This window comes from Cinclus cinclus, chromosome 1, assembly GCF_963662255.1.
Source record: "Cinclus cinclus chromosome 1, bCinCin1.1, whole genome shotgun sequence".
Classification (NCBI taxonomy): domain Eukaryota; kingdom Metazoa; phylum Chordata; class Aves; order Passeriformes; family Cinclidae; genus Cinclus; species Cinclus cinclus.
Window position 1 is genome coordinate 118,192,036 of NC_085046.1, and position 19,128 is coordinate 118,211,163.

Consider the following 19,128-nt stretch of genomic DNA (forward strand, 5'->3'; position numbering starts at 1 on the left):
TTTTTCCTCCTTGTAGCAAAATCAAACAAAAATGCTTCAACAAAACTGGCTTGGTGTTCTTCTGGACTTGGAATCTGATGTGCATTAATTATAGTGTGCAAAAACTGCTGTGCTACCTCGATGCCTGTGAACTGAATTAGCCACAACAGGCTAGTCAGCTATGGTGGGGAGCAGTTTTCTTCCCAAGTGTAGATCTTTGTGTTCTCTCTAGGATCGTTTGGAACATTGTGAAAAGACCAAAATATTTTCCCCATCCAGATGCCTGTAGTTATACTAAGAATGCAAAGAGAGAACACAGAACCTACAAGTATTTAATATTTATATTTTTAAGTTTATGAAGATGAAGCTACTATCATAGACACAACAAGGCTGTATAAAAATATAAACAGTTCCTTATAGTGGGTCCCTTTATAGGATTTTGTATTTGACACTGTGCAAAATAAAATTGTATTCAATTTTAATGTTCATAACACCTAGCTAGCTTTATTCAGAAGGCTTTATGATAGGCTGGGCACTTCACTTGAACTGGTTTTCCTAAAGTGAAAATGTGCAGGAAATTACCTTATTAAAAATACATATGTTTTTTGCAATCCACTTTTTTTTTTTTTTTTTTTTTGGTGACAGGGTAGATTTAAGGGTAGAAAAACTGTTAAAAGAATTCTGAGGGGAGAAATAAATAACTATTTAACAATTTGGTTTTTTTTTTCAGCTAAAACCCAATATTTATTTATAGGCTTAATCCTAAGTAAGATTATTACTTTCAGAAAGAAAATTGCATATCTTTTGTGATCCTGGACCTCTGACATAATTTCTGGACTTTTTATCTCTAAAAAAGGCGAAAACTCTTCGTGCCCTGGGAGTCTTCTGCAGGCAGAGTTCTTTGTTTTCCCTGATTTCATTCCAGATGTCAGAGAAGTCGTTTGTGCTGTTGGCAGCTCCTTGTGCTATCTGTAGCAGTGGAAGGTTTTTGTTCTGTTTTGTTTTTTCAACAACACACAGAGCAACCATCAAGGAAAAAAACCCACCAAACAACAAACAATGCAACTCTTATTTTGATAAGATCAGAAGTCAAAATCCCCATTACAGGAACCCAGTGTGTGTTCTCTGTACAAAAATGCTGCTTCACAAAATGGCAGCTGATCAGGAGACAGGCAAAAGCATTACTGTTTATTAGTCATAATGAACAAATTCTTTTATAATTATTTGAATTTGGATTGTCAGTGTTTTATGGTTTAATTTTCATGCCCGTTTCTTCCTGTATTGTGTTACTGCAATGTCAGGCAAAGGGTAAAAGAATTAGAACAGGGAGTAGTACAGAAAGTATGTAAGAGTTTGCAGGTAAAATGAACAGGAGTGTGTAATTAGCTTCATTGCTATTATTAACGCAGGATCATCTCCAAATGATTCTTTACCACATTTCTGAAAGGTGGAGGTGAATTACTCTTCTCTATACTACCATGGTACAGGGACCCTGAGTCACAGCCAAAAATAGAGGCATTTTTATGTTCCCAACAGGACTTGAATGGAGTCGGGGAACTTTAGCACTAAACTGTTATGTTATGTATTTCCTATGTAGTTGCTCCTCTATTCCAAAGGACTTAGTTGGAACCCCATGTTTTGGTCTGCAAGTTTGTCAGACTCGTAAAGATCTTGTAAAGACAAAATTTCTTACTATGTGACTCTCCATATTTAGAATTTTATCAGCGTTTTGGGGCATTTCTTCTCCAAAGCAGATATGCACTGATTGTGCAGATGCCATTTTGTGTTAATGAATTTTCCAGAAGGATGCTTTAGAAAGTTTAGGTTTGTAATTTGAATGCCAAGCTTTGTGGAGGCAGGAGTTGTGGCTTTCTGACAGACTTAAGAATATTCCTAGAGTTGACAGGGTTTTCCATAAACAGCTCTAAAAACTGACAAAAGAACCTGGGTGGTTTTTTTTTTTTACTGTGGGTAACAAACATCCTCCTTTCTATTTGCTTTTCATCTGGTCTTTGAAGTGTAGACTGCTCTTTATGGTACTCAGCCAAGTTGCTGCTCTAAAATGTTGTGTGGAGATCTCTTAAAAGAGAAGTCATCAATAGTCTGGCTGGAAGAGAGTGTCAAAAATTGCTGTTTGCTGTGCTGCAGGGTTGAATCTCTATATTATAGCAATGTGGATAGAATGCTGGTGGCACAAGGTGAAAATCTAGAGAATTGTATTCTGTTTTTTACCATATGTATTTGCAGTTATTTGAGAAAATGAAGAACTGAAAGGAAGCTAAGGGAAACTCTCGAATCCACTTGAAAAGCTTTGAGAAAGTTGAGGGTCCCTGCCTAGGTGACACTGCTCTGGAATCCTGGGAATTAACAGAGATACTTCTTATTCTCTGTGTTTGATGTAGTGCTACGAAAATTCTACAGGGTATAGATGAATATTGAAGTAACAGAATCTCAGCAAGATATAATGTATATCCCAGTAAACACAGAGGAGTCATGATTTACTGATATGTGTGTTTGATGAAATTATATTAAGTTTGAACTGATTTTTCACTTTGTTGATTTTTTTTTTTTTTTTTTTTTTTTGTGAGTATGGGAATCATGTATGACAGTTGGTTCCTAGAGCTGTTTGGTCAGTCCAGGAGCAGGATCCATTCTATTGTTTCCTTGCAATTTGTAATTGCTTTGCTCCTTCATGCATGGTATTCAGTAATGAGTGTGGAATTGGAGTCTTATACTTGAAGTAATGGTAAAAGTTTTAGAAGGAGCTCAGTGCTATTTCAGAGTAGTTGCTGACTTTTTTTTTGTTTGTTTGTTTGTTTTGTTTTGTTTTTATGCGTCCATTTCTTTAGTGAGTTGTAAATTTGGCTGAGATGGCCATTCAACTTTTATATTTTTTACAGGTGTGGTTTTTCTATGGTTAATTAGAGTATGTTTTCAAAAGCTTTTATATTTTTTTCCCATTAACTGAAGAGCTGACAGCTCCTGAGTATTTTCTGTCCATCCTTATATATTTTCCTTTTAAAGTCTGTAATTTCTGTGCTGGGTTCCTTAGTCTGCAAATTACCTGTTTTTTCTATGTCTACTATTTTTTGCAGAAATGCTCATGATTGTCCTCGTTTGATGCTTAAATAATTCTGGAGATTTTTTTTGAATAGTCAGCCCTCTCAGAGAGGTGTGTGTTATATAAGTTCAGAGACATTAGTCTTTTCATAGTTGCAGTGCTGGATTGAGGTTATTTTACACTGCAAAAAAAGCAATTACTTCTCCATCCTCCTGCCTGATGATGGCTGTCCATTCTCCCTAGCAAAGTACTAGTGCAGAGGCGTTATGTGTGGGGAGTCTGTGGTGTCTCTGTGCTCCAGGAAGGGAGTTGATAAGGGGATTTATGTCCTGGAAACCTGGGTTTCATCAATGCTTTGCATTATTCACTCCATGATGGGTGATGTCTGCCAGGGAGGTAGACACATCCATCCCTACCTGCACTCCCCTGAATTATCTTAACACTACTTTTCTAGAAAATGTGAAATTATTCCACTTATTTTGCAATATGTGCCATTTGTAGAACTTCATGTAAGTGCTTGAAAATTTCAAATGGTCTTGTGCATTGGTTTTTGAGTCACAGCATTATGATGTTTTTCAGGAAGCAAACCTGCAGTGATAGAGAGAACAGTGGAGCGCTGAACAACCTGGCCTAGTGGAAAGGTGTCCCTGCCTGTGCAGGGGGATTGGGGCTGGATGGTTTTTAAGTTCCCTTCCAACTCATAGGCCATTCTGTTATTCCGTGATACTGTGGCAGATCTTGGGGAGCAGGTGGCAAATCTTAGGGAATAAACTGGCCTCATGACTACCTGCAGAATGAGTACAGCAAAATATTACAGGAGCTTACAAGAAGTCACAGAAGGGACTGGAGTTGTCCCAGGCCTCCCTACCTAAATTAGTGATTTATGTCTGGGTTCTGCGAAAGTTTGGATTTTCCTTGATTTATTTTCTGATAACCTCTGCAGATATGTTGTCTGGGACAGTGCTGCTTGGACAACTGTTTATTGCAGCTGATATATTCTCTTCTTGACCTCATGACTCCCATCTAGTGTCTTGAATCACTTGGGAATAACTAAAGCCTCAGCTCTCAGTTCCTTCTTAGTTTCACTGTCAGCCAACTTAATGTTCACCTTCCTTCAACAGTTACAGGAAATGAAGGTCTTTTGAGATAACATAAGTGGAGATGAGCAGTATGTTTGGTCTGTGGGGAAATAATGTGAACAGAGAGAAATTACAGACAGTAAAAATAAATGTGAGTTTCAGATGTAGTTCTTATAATTCTTTATCCTTCTTCAATTCTAAAGCATATTTAATGGTGTTACATGGTTTAGTGCAAACTTCCAAAATTTAACTAAGAGTCATGCAGGCTTTCACTCTTAGTGGGATTAGTTGTACAGATAATGCACACAGCAAATTTGCAATAACCCCTGGGGTTATTCTTAGCAAGGAATGATGTAAAGGGCTGTCGTCCACCATCAGTTAACTGCTGCAAATAAGTTAATGGCATTTTTTTAGCACCAGTAAAACATTTAAAAGAAGGCACAAATAGTCAGGAAAAAGACGGGTTTATTGAAGTAGAAAATCTACATCGTTGTAGAGAGTGATAGGAAGCATACAGTGTGCTGGCAGTATTCCAAACTTAATTCACTTTATGTCCTGGATAACTAGATTTGACTCTTCAGTAATAAAAATCTGTAATGCCAGTTACGTAGTCCTCTTCAGCAGAGAAAGGAGCATTGCTTGGGAATGAAAATGCTGAAGTCCAAGCAGAGGGCAAAAGGGGTTGCTGTGACTGCTATCTTTTCACACAGTTATTTATTGCTTCTTTTATGGAATTTGCACCACGCCAGAATTTAGATGAGCTCATGTACAGTGTACAATGCACAGTGACTCAGAGCTAAATGGTTATGAAAGACATGACATTTGTGAACTTGTGGTGTCAGGTTTTAATGACTGAAGAGAGTGCATGTCTGTGTAAAGAATTATCAGTGCAAGATTTTACTTTACAGTGTGTAGACATTTTTTAGAATGTCCCAATATCTTTGTAATGAAATTAATAAATAAAAATTAATTCTGTTCTTTGTACTTGAGATATTTATTTCTTTAGTAATTACTTACTGTACACATCTTCTTCTTTGTGTCCATTTCTTGAATGTAAAATAAAAGAAAACTTAAAATTTTGATATTCCATTGGTTGTATTACTAACTTCTCATTTGATCCCTGGGGATTAGATTCTTAGCGGGGGAAGAAGGAAGAGCATTCATTAAGCAAAACCAGGTGCAGCTGATTGTTGTTTAAGCCAATTTACATTAAGTTTGGTTATTAAAATGTCTGAAATCTAACTTCTGGTTGCTATGGTTAAAGTTACGTGACATAATAGTATGTCCTGATTAGTTTAATTTGGAAATCAGCAGCTTACTTCAGCTTGTCATGTGCTCAATTTATAGAGTAAGATTTTGAAAATGAACACATTTCCCTCCTCCTTGATTGTAATATGAGTGCAGGATGGAAGTGATACTTCAGAGAATGTCCAGTTTCTCAGATTCATTAATATTTTACTCTTTTTAACACTAAGTCAATAGGTTTTTCTATCATGTTATTCTAACAGGACTACTAAATGATTTCTAAATAAAGTGCTTGTTTTAGATTCTGAATAATATTCTGATAACTCTGTATCCAGTTTGGGAAACAAATTAAAGCATAACATGCCAGAAGTTTTTCAAGGCTTCCTGAAATAACTTTTTCCTTATTTGTCTTGTTTCATGAAGGCTTTTCTTCACCGAATGATCCAATGTGCTGCAGCCAAAGTGGATAAAAATGTCACAGAAGAAACAGTTAAGGTTAGTCTCCTAATTGCATTTTTCTTGTTTTGTATCTGATGTTTCACTTATGTATGTTTTATTCTTTTGCAGATGTTGTTTTCAAATATTGAAGATATTCTTGCAGTTCACAAAAACTTCCTATCCCTTGTGGAGGATTGTTTACAGCCAGAACCTAATGCACAACATGAAGTTGGAACCTGCTTTCTGAATTATGTATGCTATCTTTTATTTCAGCGGTTTTTTCCATGTCTTTTATTTTTTGCCTTTATTAATTACTGTCATGATGATAAGTATGCATAGTCATGAAGCCTAAATATGACTTGGTTCTGTAATGAAGAGTACTTTGAAGTTCATATTTTGGTTACTTTTATATATAAAAAAAAGTAATAGGAGGACAGTGAAGAAGGAACATATTAAATGACAAACTTCTCTGTTGTTTCATCATTTTTAAATTCACCAAATCAGCTCAGGATGACAAACTGAGCCCTGCAACTTGGGCAAATCTGTTCCTATGTGTTAGATGGAGGTATAAGGTTGCATGCAACAACAAGAGTCGTACTTATCTTTTTATTCCCCCTTAGTGCTATGCAAAAATGTGAATATTGAGTAGAGAATTGTATATACTGGATGAAGTACCTCCATGGTTCTGGATTGTGAAGGTATTTTATTTCCACCAACTGCAGTACCTCCACAAGTGTGTTTGTATCCTGTAGTAGTTGGTTTCTAGGAGTATTATTTTTCCTGTTGGAGCAAAACAAGGATGTTACTGTTACAGAGCTTTGAAAAATAAGGACGAATTAGTTTACTTTCAGTTGTAGACCTAACAAAAAATCTAGGTTTTGTTGTTCTCTGGTTGGAGTACCATTTTTTTGTTAAGTCTTAATTATTCATTGTGACAGAAGAAATCTATTAATGGTTAGTGGAAACAATTTACAAAAATTGAGTAGCATCAGTTTTTAACTCTTCTGAAAAATGGATCATATTTGAAAGCAAGTGTTTGCAGACAAATTGGATAATAATGTCAGCAAATTAGCCACTAGTCTTGCATTTTCTTCATGTATTTTTTTATCCTGTGTGTTTGTGGTAGTTCAAGCTCTGAAATATTTCAGCTACACCTTACGAATTTCAACAAAGATAAATGTAAGGTCTTGCACCTGGGTAAATCTTATCCGGGAGTGCAGCACAGGCTGGGATCGACCTAGCTGGGGATCAGCTGTATGGAAAGGGAACTCCGTGTCCTGGCAGACCACCATCTCAATATGAGTGAACAGTGTGCTGCTGTGGCAAAAAAATAAAGCCAAGAGCAAGCTGAGCAGCAACAGCAAGGGCATCACCAGCAGAGATAAAAGAAATCATTACCATTGTCTGCTCAGTGCTTGTTAGGTCACAGCTGGAATTCTGTGTTCACTTGTGGTCCCTGCTGCACAAGAGATGAGGACAATCTGGGCAGGTTTAAGAGAAGAGCCATAAGAATGGTTGTGGGAAGTGTGTCATGTGGCTGCCTCAGAGAACTGGCTTGGTTCAGACTTGAGAAAAGACTTAAATGAAACTTTATCACTGTGTTCCAGTATTTAAAGGTTGGCTGCAAAGATGGAGAGTCCCATTTTACAGAATCACATGGGTAATATGAGGGGTAATGGGTACAAGTTTCTCCTGGGGAAATTCCAGTTGGACATCAGAGAAAAATTTTCACAATGAGAACAATCGACCATTGGAATAATCTCTCCAGGGAAGTGATGGATTCATCAACATTGGACACATTGAAGATTCCACTGGCCAGGATCCTGGGCCATCTTGTCTAGACCATGCTTTTGCCAAGAAAGGTTGGACCAGATGGTACCTTGTTTTCTGTGACTCTGTGTTTGAATTTTCCAAGTGGTGCTCCCAGACTGTTCATAGTTTGAGTCTAGACCTCAAGTAATAAATGTATGAAGAGCTCACTTTCTAGAATGAAGGCTATATTAGCTATTCAGCTTTGCAAAGTGTTCATTCCATGTTTTATTAATTAAGAACAATAAAAATGACAAGTGAAAAACAATGTCTCTCTTTGTTTCTGCAGAAAGAGAAATTCCGTATCTATGATGAATACTGTAGCAACCACGAGAAGGCACAGAAAGTTCTTCTTGACCTGAACAAAATAAGAACAGTGCGGACGTTTCTTTTGGTAAATAAACTTTGAACTGCTGTTCTAGCTTCATGTTTTTTGATGGGCCAGTGAATTGTTAGTACTGTCACCTCTACCATGTAACAAGGATGAGCACACCTGCAAGTGGTTAGCAGACAGTTTTAGCTGGGGGTGGCATTTCCAGAGGAAGGGGGTGGTAAAATCATATTTTCAGTGCTGTACTTGGATCTGTGGATAATGCAACATTAGGCAGTGTGCCTTGAACATGCTGGCCAGGAGACAAGGGTGTGCATCTCTAGAAAGGACAAAGAATAGGATAAAAGAGATGAGGAGGGATAGGGAAAGGAATTACAGAAAGGAGCTGAAGGACTCAGCAGAACCGCTGAAGGGGAGGTCCACGTTCTGGTACTGTAGCCAGTGCTTTTGCAGACAGAAAAATCTTTTGTTAGGGATTGTGGAGTAGCCATTGTAATCTTAGACACTAACTTAATCTAAGGTTGAAAGAAACAGCTCCACAAGCAGTCTTTCACTTTATAAGACAAATGAGGAGGGGCTTGAAAATGTTACGTGTGATAGTCCTCATGGTTTTTCAATAGCAAAACTAATTTCCATGTAGATATTGAGTTTGTTAGTAGTGGATTTTAGTTGTTAAAAGAAGGATTCAGATTTTTGTGTTTCCTCCATGGTACCCTGTGGTTAAAAGGTCAGCTTTGAAATGTGCAGCCTACTATATACTGAAACTTAAAATACCTGAGGAGGTGTCAGTGGATATGATATCAAACTTTGGAGAGCAAATGACCCTATCAGTAAAGCATCACAGATGTGTTTGGGAAAAAAAAAAGAAAAAGATTCTGCCAATGCTGACAATATCACAATTCTTAATTAATTTTATGAATTATTTTCAGCATGCAGTAGGGTTTCCCTACTGCTGTTGACAGAGTTCTTGGTAAGTCCTGCTGCACTAATGCTTTGAAAAATACCAGATCTGACTCCCCAGCTGCACTCACAGCCAAGTTACTGAGCAGTGTGGGAATTTCCTTATTGTGGGAGATACTGTGTGACATAAGGGACCATCTGCCTTTTCACTAAGAATCTCTTATACAGAAATGGTTATTCACAGTTAAAATCTGCTTCAACCTTGTCCTATTTTTCCTCGGTGGTTGAAACAGTATCCTTCACCTTGTCCCAGACTGAGGAGCTTTATACATGTGGCTCTTGTATTGGGAGCAGCACAGTCAGACTCAAGAAGAAAGGGTGGAAAAAAAAAAAAAAAGCTTGTTTTGTGACAAAGGAAGCTAAGTGTGGCAGTTCATGATATGTCAGTGTTATATGCTCCGGGGCACATGCAGAGGGCTTTGTCATCTGCTTTGGGTTCCTCATAGATTTGGGGCATGTCTGTAGGATTAAGTGGCAGCAGTCTAACCTAGAGGATAAGATATCTGACTGTATGATTTGAAAGCACAGTCAAAGCCTTCTGGGCACACCAAAGGGTTCAGGTCATTAGAGTTATGTTTATCTATAAATAACTGGGAGCTGAAACCAGAACTTTTGAGCCTTTGCGTATAGAGGCAGTTGTTATAATAATGATAGTCTGCCTTGCCATTATCTTACTTGGTCTTTATCAGTAAAGGTTTTGTGCTGGCAGGTTAAATGAGATCCTTTAAGATAAAGCATCCTTTAGGATAAGACAGAAGCTGGTTAAACATGAGTACAAAGAAGAGACTTAAGGATGGGTGTGGAGATCCCCATAGCAGCACTGGTTGTAGGATATGTATGTTGGGTGGCCACCCAGTTGTGCAGCCTCTGTTCCATCAGCAATGTGTCTGCATCCAGATTTGGGACCTGTGTCGATGTCTCATCTGGCTGTCTCAAACTGCTTTTGTTTAGTGTCCTCGGTTTAGACAACTTGTTCTTTGAAGCTGAAATTATCTCATACCATTGCATCACAATGCCTTCTGATCTCTCCATAAAATAATTGTCATCTTTACTTTAGGTCTTTATGTACTTATGCTTTAATTCCCACAATTCCAAATATTTGCTGTGATGCCCTTTGCGTGCTTTTTTATCCCCAAAAGCCCTTATTATTTTCTCTCTCTCAGTTGCTTTTATTGGGTACTTCCACCCAATGTTTAATTTACTCTCTGCTTCCATAATCAGAAGTCTTGTTGGAACTTTTTAATAGCCTTTTGCGCATGAGTTAAGGATATTTTATTAATTGTACAACAAATTTAAATACATAAGCATGAAAACAGAACATTTTTTGAGGTATATTAGGATGGCCATGTTCAAACATTCAAAACATCTTTGCTACTACTTAATACTGCAAACACTTTTTAGAAATAAGAGCTATCATGGTCACCCTGCAATATGTTTATTTTTGTTTGTTGAAGTCTGAAAGCATATTTCGAGCATTTTATTTATTGTCTTTTAGTTTCAAACTTTAAGAAATTTAAGTCCTTCTCTTCATCAGACTGGATGAAGAAGGTACTTAGGCATGAGACCTTCTGCCTTAGTGATTTCCTTGCCATGGGTCATAGCCTGTGCATGTGTTCAAGCCTGTGCTTTTGACAGTCTTGCAAACCGCACTCCTTATATTTATATATGTTTTATTTACACAATTTATGTATACTTTAGACAAAACACTGCTGTATACCTATGCCCTTGTCTTTATTTCTGATAATTTTCTTGGGATTTTTTCAATAATTTGTGAACCTGTTCCCATTCCAGAATTGCATGCTCCTAGGAGGACGCAAGAACACAGATGTACCCCTGGAGGGATATCTAGTGACACCAATACAGAGAATATGCAAGTATCCCCTTCTTTTGAAGGTACTTACAAGATTTTTATTAAGGACTTTATACTCCCTATATAAAACTGGTTGCTAAGCATGTTTCTAAAATCCAGGAACAATCTTTCTTCACAGTGAATTATCTCTTTATTAAGACATTGGACCCAGCCTTGCTCTCATTAAAGCTGGTGGCAAGTCTTCTGACATCAGTATTAAAAGAACTGAGGAGCTTGGCTGGATCAAGATGATTAGCTCTGTTCTACTCTTAGTTGTAAGGTTGCCTCCCCATTGTTGGACAGAAGTGAGCCATGTGGGAGAACTTAATGAGTCTAATTTCAGCTGGTTTTAATCATGCCCTTGCTTAAAGTGCTTGGGGATAGCAGAGTTTGTTGGTGACGTACTTTGATGATGCTAGTTTACCACCAACAAACTAAAAATGAAAAATATTAATGGATTTTTTCACAAGAAAAACTGGATAACAGGAAGGTGCTGTCAATGATTTTATGTATAATTGTATGTTTATTCTTATCATATTGTTATAGATTAAATAAATGAAAAATGCTAATGTAGTGATAAACATTAGTTTTTCAAACCTCTGAATTTCTAAAATACCATGTTAGGAAATAAAATACAAGAAAGTATTTTAAGCAAATTGTTGCTTAACAAATTAAGATCTTGTATTTCTTATTGTTCCAAACTCTGAGAGGAAAACTACCTGAAAAATCATTATTGGACAATATTTTACACAGTACCACAGTACATGTGTGAGTTTTGATCTGCAAGGTTGCTAGTTGTGAGGCTTATGACATAAAAAAAAAAAATCTAAAAAGAAACATGTTAGAATTAAAGTTTTTAAAACAAATTAAAAATATAATCGTTACGATGAGGTGTGAGTCATCAGAGATAGCTGTGGCTTTGCAGTTCCCTTGGTCTATTTTGGAATTATTTTTCTATTCTATTTTTGAAAGGCATACAGATAAAATGGGGAAAAATGACTAATGAATTACTCTAGAGCAATGAAGAGAATATATTAGGAAAATTTAAATACAGGGTGTGGTGGCAGCAGGGTTAGGGCTTTGCTGAAGGCTGTTGTCAGTCAGCCCAGCTGTAAATGGGTAGCTGGTAGTTTGAGATGGGAAAACTCAAACAAATGCTGGTGCCTCCACTTTTGTTTATCAGCAGGGCTGCCAGTACTCTCTGAAATTAGTGAGTCACCTAAGCTATTGTTCAGTGCTTTGCTGCATTGCATGAGGTTAAACAATAGTGTGGAGCTAAAGGAATGTGTTTTCTGCTCTGAGTTGCAGGAAAGGCAGGTGTTAATTTTGACATGAGCGATCTACTGGTTTTTTTAAGTAGAATTGTTATCCTTGCTCTTGAACAGTTGTATCCTGCACAGTATAAAAAACAAACCCAAACCCCAAAGCTCAACATGAAGAAACGTTGTTGGAGGAGAAAGAAATGCAAACTTCTTCCTAATCATGATGATTATTTATTGTTAGTAATTAGTTACTCTAGAGTTTTAGTGTCCTACTAGGACACAATTTTAAAAGGGTTACTGCTTTTCTGCTTAGTAAAAGACTGGCTTCTTTTTTGTATGCTGGTTTGGTTTAAGTCTCCCTGTAATTGACCTTTAGAGATCAAAGACTGTGGTTTTTTTTGTTTTGTTTTTTTTTTTTCTTTTTTTGTTTTGTTTTGTTTTGGTTTGGGTTTTTTTTTGTGTTCCCCCCTTTTTTTCTACAATTAAACAGGAATTACTGAAGCGGACTCCAAGGAAGCACAGTGACTATGCAGCTCTAATGGAAGCTCTTCAGGCCATGAAAGCTGTCTGTTCCAACATAAATGAGGCCAAGAGACAAATGGAAAAACTAGAGTTTTTGGAAGAATGGCAGTCTCATGTTGAAGGATGGGAGGTACTGTCACTACTGTTGTTAAGATTTGTTGCTTTCTGTCTTGAGGAGGGAGTAACAGTTTTCAGTGAGTATGTGTTGCACTGTTTCTGTGATCCTGAAGTTCTGTCAAGTCCACAGTTCTGTGAAGTGAGAGCTTTTGAGATCTACTCTGCAAATTAAGTTGTCCATGACTGAGCATTGCTGTATGAAATAGCAGACTTTAAGGAAGGATAGTTACTTAGCATTTGTTTTAACATATATCTGTTCACATAGACACATCTATAAGTCCTAATTAAATGCTGATTTTATTTTACTGCTGTCGATACTGACATAGCATATAGCTGCACTTTGGTTGGAAAAAAGTTTGTTTATTGTTTATTATCAGTCAAGCATTGAGTCTATAAGTTTTTGTCAGCTTGTTGGTAGTCTCTTAATATTGGCTGAGGAAACTAATTTAAATATATTCAGTGGAATCTGTTTGAGATTTGTGGGGCATTTTAATGGTTTGCAAATGGAAGCCTTTGTGGAAGGCTTGCAGACTGGGAGATGTAGCAAGAAAAATGTGTCTGCTGCATGTTAGTCTGGTACTGAAAGATCTCAGTCTGTATAGTAGGAAATGTCCTTTGTTTGGTGACAAGGAAAGAAAGGGTAGATGTGGATGGAACACTGATGGGACACTGAAGCAAAGAAAGCCTCAAGACAGACCTGTCTGAACTTTAACTGAGAGAGTACGAAGTCTGAGAAATAACAATAAGCACATTGACTAGAATAGACAGCTTTTAAGTATATGTTTGTGGTAAAAAAAGCATAAACAAGAAATAGTTTCTACATGGCTCTGCTCCCTCCCTAAACCTCCTGATTTTACTGTACCTGCTGTTTGTTAAACTTTGTTGTGCCTAAGGATGTGCTCTGGTTCTGCAGTAGTGGATTTAGCTTTCCTCTGTCATCCAGTAGGATTCAGCTGAACAAGACATTATCTGAAAGGATCACTGATCTGAACAAAGATCCCCCTAAATACTACCCATGACACCACAGAGTTATTGCCTGTAGGCTCCCTGTGAAATCTCCTGATCAGTGGACTTTTGCAAACCTTTGGTTTGTTGTTAATTGAGTAGTGTAGGAAGATTTGGTTCATTCTAAATGTGGATTAAGAGACTAATTTTACTTTAATCAAAATTCTTCATGTTTTCTGGGTGCATTGTGTGATTTGAAATGTTTCACTTCAGGTATTTTTTTCCTTGTGTAGCAGCATTTTCATGAAATGCTTTTCTGTTTCTGGCAAATCATCTCGTGCTGGAGCTCAGTGCACTGCAGTGTTTTTTGGTACATGAGGGTCACTATGAAATACCACTAAAATTCACTGTGCATCATGAGAAGGAATTTTAGCGAGTACTGAAGTGATATAATTGCTGGTCCATATTCAGACAAAACTTTCTGCATTCATTTGTAACCCTCTATCTGAAACAAAATAATTCAAAACAAATGCCATTGTATCGCTTGTAGGATTTTGTAAAAGAAATGACTAATATAAAGTAAAATTCTAAATGTTCTAATAGAGAGGAGGTCTAGTTGTTATCACTTAACAGCTGCTTCTTTAGACTAGGTGAAAATGTGTTTCTTATTGTAATTAGCTTGAAGTTGCTGTCATCAGCAGTGGCTTGGGAAGGTCAGGGTGTCTGAAACATTTAAATGCATTGGAAATGTTTGTGTGATAACCTCATGATACAACTAATAGCAAGTTAAGTGCTGAATACTTAATGGCAAGGAAACTTGCTAAATAATCTTTATTGCCTATCACCACTTTATTCCCTCTATTATTTTAAACTTTTCAATTAAATTTTCTACTGCACTACAGTGATTAAAATTCTTCTTGCTTCCAATGTCTGAGTCATAGATATTTGTCAAATCCTTCTTAATGAACACACTCAAGGATAAAGTTGCATTATTATTAACTCAATGCATTATTAGTAGTATAAGTTGGTTAAGAACTTACTGTTCTCAAACCTCTATCCCTGAAAAGAGAATCCGCTTCCCTGCATCAGGTTTCTTTTGAAATCTTGGTAAAGCACCTGGTAGGAAATATGGTTGCTTTTGGAGATGTGTTAATGAGCAAAGGTAACAATAAAGAAGGAATTGTAACAATATGGACATAAGCATTTGAAACAGACTTATTCTCTCTGTGCTCAGAATGTATTCTCTACTCTGTAACACAGCAATTTCCTACCAACCTTGGTAGCTTTTTTTTTTGTTATTGTTTTTTTGTTTGGTTTGGTTTGTTTTTTTTTTTCCCACCTTCCCTCTTCCTAGGTTTAATTTTAGGATTTCACCTCTGCTTGAACTCTTGCAGAGTGCTGTTGTCTTAAAATAGGATATTTCCAGTAGAGTTGTATGGTATTTATTGTATTTCGGGTGATTTGGTTTGATATCATATGGCAACCACAAGGTGTACAATCTGGTAAATTTGCCTTGATCTTAACATGTGCAACTTTTTCAGACATAGCATAAGGTTAGTCCTTGAAATGGTAAAAATTTCAGAGCATGGATATGAACTAACAGTATTTTGAAGGATTCTCAACAACTGCAAAAAAATAAGTTCCTGAATGCAATGTTTGAGAGTGGATTTAATTAAATAAACATCTGGTTTTCTGCAATGCTGAAAATAAAGAGGCAAACTTGTTGGAGATTTCCTTCCAGAAGGAAATGCTTAGCACGTTGCTTGGCCCCAACTAGAAGGAAAGGGAAAAAAATAAAGACTATTTTTAGAATCTGATCAAAGCATGACTTGAATTCCCATCCTTAAGTGTCATAAAATGAAGCTTGTGTTTATTATGACAAAAATACAGATTCATGGAAAAAATGGAACATCTGTTTCAAGAAAGATGATTTTGAATATAATGACTTTCTCACTTAATTTCCTAAGTGGTTAAATTTATTGGCCTGAATTCAGAACTTGTGTAGGTGGCTCTCTCAGTTGGAGGATGGCTCAGCAGCTGAAGGAGTCTTTCAGTAAAATTTGTGTGGATGTTTCAGTGAGAGAAGAAAATACAGAATTGTTGCATTTGCTGCAAGCTGTAAGTGAACAATGCAATCTGAGTCACAGGGCAACTTAATGACAGTAGCATGGGGCATTCTGCACCTTTCCATTCCAACATATCATCAAGTAATATTTTACCAGGGATTTCTGTCTTAAACTCTGGAATTTCTAGCCTTCCATGCTTTATTTGTTCCCTATGTCCCTGTGCAAGTACAGAAGAGTAAGTTAGTATTAGTCTGTCATTTCTGACTTTTATCACTATTAATATGCCTGCCACTGACTCAGTATAGACAAATCTCTGTGCTTGACAGAAATTTGCCCAGAATATACAGATTGTTTTTTGTAACAAAAAATACCAACCCATGTTGCTTTTTGTTTCAAGGTAATAGAAGTAATTTTTATTGTTGAAGAGGGATATTTAACAAAATGAGGATGAGGGAGGTTTTGTTTCAAATTTCTTGCTTATAGTCTCTCTCTCCTTCAAGTGTTTTTATTTTTCAGTATAGTCATGGTAGCCCACATTTTAGACCTGTTGCCTGAGCTGTTTCCTTAGTTAGAATCATAGGTGTCTGACTGACAGCCAAAGATTATCAGAAGCCAGTTATAGGTAAACAACCTGCAGGCTCCAAGATTTTACGGGCTTTTAACTTCCGTACCAGCTATCTTCAAAAGGCACAGAGTATTTGGTTGGGGTGCTACCCACAGAAGTGGATTGCTGTACAGTCTTTAGTGACTCAGTAGGACAGATGGGGGCAAAACTAGTCTAAATTCACAGTATAAGCCTGCTTTGCAGGTTGTTTTTCCCCCAACTGAATAATCTATATAATTTGTTGGAAGATGATTAGAATAGGTTTGTTTCTACAATAAATGGCATTTTCAAATTGACAGATTACAAAAATGCTGGTTTCACTGAAAATAGCCCATGATTTCTACTTGCAGGTACTTTAAATATACAGAAGCATGAATAGCCTAGTGGTAGTGGTTTTACATTTAGGCTGAGCAGCTCTATCATCTCCTCTTACAAGCACTGAGTTCAAATGTCTGTGAAAACTTTGAAATATCAAATTGCTTTTCAAGTTCAAGTTGCTCACAGTGGAAATTCCTGTGATAGTTTTGGTGCAAACACTTAATGAAAACACGTTAGGGTCAGAATGTTTCAGTAATACTTCTTCCAAAACTATCGTAGGTAGTGCAGTTCAGTTCGGTTTTGGCTGTGCAGCAGAAAGTCTCAAGCTGTAGCTCCATCCTTCATGAAAACTTTTTATGGTTGTCAGCCCTTTGAATTGCATGGTAGATATGGCAGTGCTTGTGTGTGCTGTCTGCTTCATCCTTCCTCAGGCATGTTTTTCATCTCTAAGGGATGTGGTGGAGAGCAATGCTCACTCCAGATGTAGAAACAGCAGTGCTTTCATATGATATGCCCTTCCATTTTTCTGTGTTTCAGCTCCATGCCCACCCAACGTCTAGGAGCAGGCAAATCCTATGTATTACATAGGCAAGGGAGTGACAGGGGATTTTTCTGCACTAACAGTGTACAACATGATGTACAACATGATGTACAACATGATGTGACTTCTGATCCTGTTTTCTTATTCCCTTGGACTTCAGTAAATAAAACAGCACTAACAAAATTCACTGACCTGAGAGCAAACCAGCATGGGTTGTGATCTTGTCAGAAGGTATCTGAGAAATGGCAGTAACACTGTTCAGTCTTTGGATGAAATATCTCTGAGGGAAAAAGGTATCTCTAGAACCTTGTTTTCATCACCTAGAAGTATATTTTAGAAAGGGAAGAAAATTAGGAGGATAACATTAGCAAAGGGTAGTAATATGAGACACATAACCCTCATTGCCATACTGTTATGTTGAACTTGAGTCAGGGATGAGGTCTGGTAGCCTGAATTATATATCCTTAAAACATGTATTAAATGTGTTATTTTATGACATGATGCTGGCTCAGTAGCAGATCTTGTTAGGACTGTTTGGAAAAATGTGGTTTTCTATACTGAAAATGAAATTTTTCAATAAGAAAAGACAAAAGGATTTTCATAAAATCCTTGCTGTGAAAAGAAAAATCCCATCCTTTTTTAGAAAGCTGAAACTTCTCATACAATTCTGAAACCTTAAGCTGATATTTTTTTCTTCCTTACAAAAAAACGACTATTTTTCTGCAAAGTTGAAGTCTCGTGTAAAAACAAACCGAGACCCTTTAGAAAGTATCCAACCTTTTAAAATGCAAATTGTTAGTAAGTACTATTCCAGCAAATTTGAAACACAGAATAAGACATTGTTTACTCTCTTTCATACACAAAGGAAATGGAATGGGAAAAAGTGACCTGTTTTTCTGTAATTATGGTCAACAAGCATTACATGCAGCTCTAATTTATGCCTAATTTATAACACTGAGTGTGCTTTCAAAATGTTTCAGTGTTTGATTTTGAATAAAACTGTAAAATTAGCATGCTGGTACTGATGCTGTCTTAGGAAGGGAAATATGCTGTGGTGGCTATAGGTGGCATTCATCTTTGGCTTGTTTGATCACTTGTTTTAGGATGGAAGCAGGCGTGCTTAGTTAATACAGATCCTGAAGTGGCTTTGCTTAGAGACCTGGACTATGTTCCAGTGTGATGGTTGTGCAATCTCACTTATCTCTGTAAACAGACTGCATTCTCCTTAGGACAGTCAAGCTATTGCTCAATATTCACAGCTGTGACATACAAAGGATGAACAGTAGGGTGAAGAACTGTGAGAGCAGAATGCGTGACCGCTCCTTGGCTCTTAATTGAATCCATTTTTCTTTGGACTACTGTGGTTAGATCAAGAAGAGGAAGTAACTGCAGCTATCACATGCCTAAGCCATTCAGAACATGTGTAGATGACAGGAGAATCCTGGCTTTTGCAGGTTTTCCAAGCTGATATTTACTCCCTCAAGTCAGGAAACTCTTCAAACCCTGGGTGTATGCTTGATGCAGCCAACACAATAGATAATATAGTTATCAATAGGATTGTATGTCTGGGTGGACATGCACATTGACAGCAGCTCTGTCCCACAGGAGCATGATTTTTCAGACTAGACCTCAGAATTCAAGGCAGGATTCCTTGAGAGGTAGATTTCTCTTTACAAGACACAGAAGTGCCATGAATTTTTCATATGATTTTGTTTTTGAAAATATTTTCCTTCTCTTTCATTAACTTTTATAAAAACTCCTGATGCCTTTTCACATGAATGATCTGTCTTGAAGCAAAAATGAGGCATGGGAAGTTTCATCCCAAACATCTCATCCTTACCAAAATTCTGATGTCTTTGGAGTATTTTAGGTGGAGGCATACTAGGCAGTCCTAGCTGCACATGCCAATCTTATGTTTACCCAAGTTTTATATCCTGCTGGTTTTAAATTTTTGGTTTTGTTCTGTTTGTTTAGCTCAATCTAGTATAGAAGATTCTGCCTT

At 37.1% G+C, this 19,128-nt stretch overlaps 1 protein-coding gene across 1 annotated transcript in view; it reads left to right on the top strand.

The window, feature by feature from the left end:
* The window catches only part of PREX2 (phosphatidylinositol-3,4,5-trisphosphate dependent Rac exchange factor 2), a 161,773-nt gene that overhangs the window by 37,083 nt on the left and 105,562 nt on the right, over nucleotides 1-19,128 (top strand). Inside the window, exons 2-6 of the mRNA XM_062502196.1 lie at nucleotides 5,788-5,859; nucleotides 5,932-6,054; nucleotides 7,901-8,005; nucleotides 10,694-10,795; nucleotides 12,504-12,665. Coding sequence (XP_062358180.1) covers nucleotides 5,788-5,859; nucleotides 5,932-6,054; nucleotides 7,901-8,005; nucleotides 10,694-10,795; nucleotides 12,504-12,665 — 564 coding nt within the window. The remainder of the gene's footprint in view (nucleotides 1-5,787; nucleotides 5,860-5,931; nucleotides 6,055-7,900; nucleotides 8,006-10,693; nucleotides 10,796-12,503; nucleotides 12,666-19,128) is intronic.